The sequence below is a fragment of the Branchiostoma floridae genome, chromosome 6 (assembly GCF_000003815.2).
Source record: "Branchiostoma floridae strain S238N-H82 chromosome 6, Bfl_VNyyK, whole genome shotgun sequence".
NCBI classification, from domain to species: domain Eukaryota; kingdom Metazoa; phylum Chordata; class Leptocardii; order Amphioxiformes; family Branchiostomatidae; genus Branchiostoma; species Branchiostoma floridae.
Window position 1 is genome coordinate 8,040,682 of NC_049984.1, and position 6,860 is coordinate 8,047,541.

Consider the following 6,860-nt stretch of genomic DNA (forward strand, 5'->3'; position numbering starts at 1 on the left):
AGTGCATTAAAAGCTGTTTCTAAGTTTGAAACAACATTTTAACTTGTCTTATCGTTATATACACACGGACGCCGTATCAAAATGAACTGTCTGAAAGTACACAGATGAAATGGAAATGTCGAAAAGCACCAGAGCAACGGTTCTTGTTTGGTTGATTGTTTATTCGAGAGCTAACCACAAGATACTATTGTGGTGATGGAGCGAGGGATACAAGAATAACAAGAAAGAAAGATAACAAACAACGTTACACTTGTAACCTGAAATATGTAGAAACAAATACAGTGTACGAAAACAATTTTGACAATGCTTGTGGCAATGTGATGTGTATAGAATCTACTTTTCGTTATAATATAGAAGATAGTTATAACTAGTAAATTCTCTATTCGTGGAATTTATTTTTGTGAAGAAATTTAGCACAACTTTTAGTGGTCGACAGATCGGTAGTTGTTCGTCAATTTTCGGACAGATTCGTAGCCGAGTTTGTCACAGTTTACACACGGGTCACTCCAAGTGTCAACCGGCCCCGCCTTGTGGTAACAAACCAAGACATTCCCGTCCACCTGTCCAGACAGTATTAAAAGTGTTTGAAATCCGCATCTTCCTCTAAGACACGCTTGTCTAAAGTTTCCGTAGCACGCCACATTTCAAATGTAGCAATGGAAAAAAAACTGTTTGCATTTTATCTTATGTTTTAGTGCTGTGGTCTTTTAAAGCTATTAAGACAACGTCATTAGTATAAGTATTTTCTGTTGTGAAAACTAAAAAATGAGATGTGGAACTCCCAACACATTGCTGACAGTAGCATTTTCTCGATAGACGTTTTTATGGACGCTGAAAGCTGTGTATAAACGTCGCTACGGTGAGAAGACTCGCACATGTCGGACAGTGCTGATGCCGCACGACAGATTTATGTTCTAGTTGATACTTCTTGTCGTTATGGAGCCCAAACCGCCGACCCTGTGTCGCACACCTCGCCACCGTACCTTACCAACACACAGGCGTGTGTACCAGTAACCCCCGCCAACAAGTGTCCTGAACCAGGTCTGTCGTGTTTAGGGTTTTATACTTCTCCAACGATGCACAACTTTACACTGTTTTTGTAAGACGCTGGTTACATGGTAGCGAAATGCAAACCCCGGGCACTCTGGCAGCCCCGGCTTCCGTGTCTGTTACTGCCAGTGGTGTGAAGCGAGAGAAAATATATACCGACTCGGGCTGCTGAGAATCTGGACTATACATTACCCACATCCCTTCCTTTCAGCGGGTTTTCCCCAGACCCTGAGGACTGGGGTGTTGGCAAAATCCTCAAAAATCTGTTTCCAAACATGAAAAGGCCAGCGCTGACGACTTAAAAGGGCACCTGCTCAGTTTCACCTGATCCGCCGATACCTGTTACAAATCCTGTTCTCCAGACCGCTCCGGTGCTGGGTGGCTACAATATGGGTTTTGTCCGCAGAGCCGGACACTGGATACATGTAATGTATAAGGGTTAACAAATGCGCCGTGTTTCCCCCCGCATCTCGCATTCCGTCCGTCACTTCACGAGACCAAATAGTGTCACTATACAGTAAACCCGCCGATTAATTCACCACGACTAACCGACGCACTATTTAAAATGGAGTATCTCTGTTGATCGTAATGGGTGGCCGGGCTTCCTTAGCCGAACTTCCAAATAAACAAGGAGGGCTTCTCGCTGGGTGGGCGGCATAATCGTTGTTTGGGTGCCCCGCAAATAAACTGTCGTGTGTATGACTGCTCTGATTGGGTGCTCTGACGTCGGAGTGATGAAACCCTCGGTGACCCGGGCCACTCCGAGGGGTTGTGGGTGGCCGACTCTCAAAGCCTGATGGTCCTGCGGCATTTATTTTGCTCTCGAAAAGTCAACTCATCCCTAGGTACAAAAACAACAATCGACAATTTTTAAAACAAAGTACGACTAGTGGGTAACAAGACAAACAAGCCCCGCCAGTCGCCCCGGGGTGTATTTGAGGGAAGGACGTGTCCCGTGAGGCACACTCACTGTCCTGTCTCGCCGGAGGAAGGTTGTCCCGGAGCTGCGGTGTCGTCCTGCCGTGATCTACTGTCAGCTGCGCCGCCTTCACTCACCGCCCTCTCCTGAACTTGTCACCGCCATGGCCGCCCTTGGGAGCCTCTACACACGTTACGGTGACCCTTACGGCTACAGAACCGGCCCGACCTACTTCTTCACCTCGGCGTCGGCAGCCGACTCGTCCCCCTACCCCATGGGGGCGTCCCCCTACCCGCACGGGCTGTACGGGGACGTGGAGAGACCAGAGAGGCACCAGAAGCCGCCGTACTCCTACATCGCGCTGATCGCCATGGCCATCCGCTCCAGCCCGGACCAGAAGATCACCCTGAACGGCATCTACCAGTGGATCATGGACCGGTTCCCGTACTACCACGACAACAAGCAGGGATGGCAGAACTCCATCCGACACAACCTGTCTCTGAACGACTGCTTCGTCAAGGTGCCTCGGGAGAAGGGCAAGCCGGGCAAGGGCAATTATTGGACTCTGAACCAGGACTGTGAAGAGATGTTTGAAAACGGAAACTACAGGAGAAGGAAGAGGAAACCAAAGACGCCCTACAAACCGGCTGAGGGTCCTGACAGCAAAGACGACGCCTCAGACCTCTCAGCCAAACGGCCCGCAGACGACCCCGCGACAAACGTCGAGGCTTCAGAAGACGGGGAGGACCAGTCCGATGTTCTAGCACGAAACGCGGACTCCACACATACAAACGATAACGATTCTTCAACAGAAGCCGACGATGGTCGCGTTTCGGCCTCCCCACCCCTGTCTGGTGTGTCGGAAACCTACGGAAAGTCTTCCACGGCTCGGAAAACGCCTGTAGAACTGAGAGCCACCGCTACAACATCGTCCCGACAGACCAGCCCAGCGCCGTCCGAACCTGGACTCTTCAGTATAGAGAGACTGCTAGCTCCCGACAATAGGACCAAACCGACACCACCGGTCAGCAGATATCATTTGTCCGGAGAACGAGTCAACATCAGCCCGAGAACGTCGCCAGCCAGCCTCGGCACCACAGGGTCAGCTGTAAACATCCTCCGGAGTAACATAGTCCTGCACGCCGCCGCCAGGACACCGACTCATCTGATGAACTCTCCTCGGCAGATCCCAGCCATTCCTCCGCCGGCTTTAGCTCCCATCCCCGGTATGACCCCGTCCCATTCCACCGCAGCTTTGTACCCCACATTCCCGCCCCTCCGCTATCCCCACCTCCCCTCCCACCCGTACCCAGCCCTCCCCCTCCCAAGCTTCCCCGTCCCCCTGTCGTCTTGGACATTCACAGAAGCAGACGTCAAGGCCAAGAAGACTGTTCTAGTCGGTTACTAAATCTTGCAATTCCGTTTTGTACTGTATATATATTATAACGTTATTCCATATCGTACCTATTGTTTTAAATTTTGATACAGGGCAACGTCGTCCTATTTTTGTCAGAAAGGACTATGTTTAGACAGCAATATTTATAGAACAAAGTGGTTATTTCAACGCGAATTAGTCCACTAGACTGTTTCATAGGTGCGGTTGTTGGAAGGCGGTCCGATTATTATGTTCTCCACCTAAGGTATGGAGAGCAGTTGCTTTAGGATGTAATCCTTGCGTTAGAACAACCCCAGGAGTTTAGAAAGTGTGGCAAGTCTCTTTTGCCATAATATTTTCAGTACTTTCGTCTATGTGTGGGGTCAGAACAGGGCAGTCCAAACCTGATTGACGTGTAGAAAATTTGCTGAGAAATCTTCCAGAATTTTTCAGCAATGATTCATGGGTTAGAGCTCTCCAACAACCGCACGTTTGAGACTGGAGAAGCTAGATATTTTACAGTACCTGAGATAAAAACTACGGGTGTAAAGTGGACATGTAAATTGTTGTGGTGAGAGGAGGTTATATATGAGGGGTTGTGGTGAAGGTCAGGGGCCTCTGGTCTATGTCAGCCCCGGTGTATTTATTGTCACTTGTCAGCCGCCGCAAAACGGATAGCTAAAGTAAAAACCAAGTGTTGAAATGTTCAAATTAGTGTCGTAAGTTCTCGCGGTGACGGTACAGCCCAATTTATGGCAACACCTTTTTGTATATATTGTACAGCACTGACAGAGTATATATAGAAATATATATGCTTATCTCGTACATCTAGAAATGAGGAGGGCCATATTGTGTTTCTCGCTGCAGGGCGGATCTAACCTATGTTTTTATCCAAACAAATGGTGAGCCACTGTTTTTGTTCCACAGGGCTCTTAGCGTACTTAAGCCTTCAGCACAATGCCTACAATTTATCTAAGCCGTATACATATGCATGGCACCCGCCGAACACTCCTGTTAACAACTGCTCACAGAGAAAATAAAGTCGGAGAAATGTTGAAGTGAGAGTCAGTCGTCATTGCATTTTGGTATGGTTTAGCTGGACAGAAGTAAACATGGTACGTAACAGGCTGTCTACACGCAGGATGTGGTACGGCAAGGTATTCTCGGGATGTCAGTCTTAAGTCAGGTCCCAAGGACGCATATATGTCGTCTGAGTACAACCCCACAGCATATTATAACAACCACAACTTAATATAGCTGGAACCAGATCCTATGATTAGCCTTAAGAGACGAGTTTTACTGAAACCAACCTTTATAAAACGTATTATGAACTTGTTGGTATCACAGAGATGGTGTTATAGACATAGACATTTAGAGGCTGGGAATGTTATGTATGGTTTAATTGTTAACGGTTAGAATATAGACATTGAGAGGGAACGGTCCTGTGTTACAGGTAGTTCCAAGAACACAATATGATAGTGACGAAGAGGATGAGAGCCATTTGAGATGGTAGCGGGCGGCCTTACAAAAAACTTTAAAAGCGTTTTGTGGCCTTTTGTAGTTAACAAAAACCACAGTGGTCTACCGAGCACAGGGATAGAGAAATATTGACGTTTCAACACCTATCTTTGAAGTGACCGCCGCGGAAGAGAACTTACCCTATCTAAGTGGTGAACACTGTTCTGATGACTGAACAAATGGCCTGACGAGGGCCTGTTCTTTTGAAACAGATAGAGGAGTCTACAGTTACAGCTCTGTTTGAAGACGAAGCTTGTATGTACACCGCTCTTTGATGTTGTTGTTACTTGCGACAACTAACATAGGTGATAGGAAGGTGTGACGTGTAAGCTATATGGCTGTGTGCGCCTGGTGATAGTGTTTTCACCGGAAAACCACAGTGTGGTTTGAAAATGGTGATTGTGATGCCGTAGAATTTTCAAGCAGGCTGCGACAGAACTAACAGGTGACAATGGGTCTTCTTCGTAATAGGACAGACGAATTTTGCAGGATACATGTATGACTATAAAATAAAAACTCTCAATTTTTGATCGTACGACGATGATACGGCGTGTGTACGGGTCCTTAATAATGAAAAAGACAGATATTAAATTAAAGGTGCGTTACATCACACCAACGCAAGCACACCTGGCTGAGCGTCCTTCCATCTCCGTCCGGTACTTGGAAGTTGTCAGTTCCATGGACACTCCTGGCGCCAAGGTGTCTTTGGAGTGACCTCCTGAACAAAATGAACTTTTAACTGTTTCATGTGAAAAGAGACATTTCAAGGTTTTCCCGATATTATCTGGCAAATTGTGGTGTATTCAATTAGAACGGAAATCAGTGAACACAGAAAAACGCTACTTTTAGGATCTCAATGCCCTAATTTTATTCCGTGAATGAAAAATGGTGAAATATTGAAAGTTTGAAAATCAAACAAGTGTCTTAAGCAATAGTACAGAGGTGGCATATGGCAGCAGACTTCTATTGGGATAACGGATATTGGAGTTGACAAGAGAAGATTTCTCTTGGCAAAGAGAGTGGTAATACAACTACACAGGATCCTGGTGTCTTTTGTGATGTCAGTTCGTATCACACATATGCTTCGCTGAACATTACATAACCGTACAAGAACTTGACTGTCACCTGTACGGTAATACGCGTCGTCTGTTCTAGACGTTGTATCTTTTTTGTAAACGTTCTCCTTTAAAACAAGAATAAGAAGAGGAGAATCAACCTACACAGATCAAAGGGCCGGACTTACAGTCAAATCTAACCCGCAACCTCTGTCTTAAGTCTGCCATCTCTTTGCCTGAGCGAGCGCCACACACGAGCTTTCACGGTTGAACTTTCACACTTTGCCGAGACTTTGAAGCACCCAAACCACGTTTATTGTTTCGAAAATGCTGCCTTTTAGGGTTAAATAAAAATTGAAATCTGGGGATGTAGTTGGCTAAGTCCGCGGCTCTGGGTTTGGAGCGTAGATTGGGAGCGCTGAGCTCGGGGGATCACAACTTCACAGGCGGGCCCGCCACAGGCAAGTTCTTGGGCACGCAGTGAGCGTCTCGGAGCTTGAGCGCCTTCAAAGAGAGATCCGCTTCATTTGTAAGGCTATTTGGGAGGGATTGTTGGGGAGATAGCGCACAAATCTGGGCAGATATGTTCCGACTACACCCTCTCCATAATGTCCGGATGTTTCCTAAGACATCGCCTCCGGACAGGGGCGTGTGGATGCATCACTAATAGACTACTAAATACAAAGCATAAATTTTAATAAAGGCCCGGTCACGTACATCGTACGATCGTCGCACAATCGCGAACTGAATGTATTCTTGGAGACAGTCCTGCGTATGTCCTGCAAATTTTAGCTGTCTTGTTCCGAGAAAAAGGCTGTCTCAGATCCTTGTCGGTGGTCGGTTCTGTCAAAGCCTGTTTGAAACCTTAAAGTCTATGACATCATCAAAATCGTGCGACGAATATACAACAGAACAAAAAGATAAACAGCCAACGGTGACACGT

General features: G+C 46.8%; 1 protein-coding gene across 1 annotated transcript; it reads left to right on the plus strand.

Moving 5' to 3' along the window:
• Nucleotides 1-778: 778 nt before the first annotated feature.
• Nucleotides 779-4,402, plus strand: LOC118418362 (forkhead box protein L1-like). Its single transcript, XM_035824236.1, has one exon. The coding sequence runs from the start codon at nt 2,133-2,135 to the stop codon at nt 3,375-3,377; it is 1,245 nt and encodes a 414-aa protein (XP_035680129.1). The 5' UTR covers nt 779-2,132; the 3' UTR covers nt 3,378-4,402.
• The last annotated feature ends 2,458 nt before the right edge of the window (nt 4,403-6,860 follow it).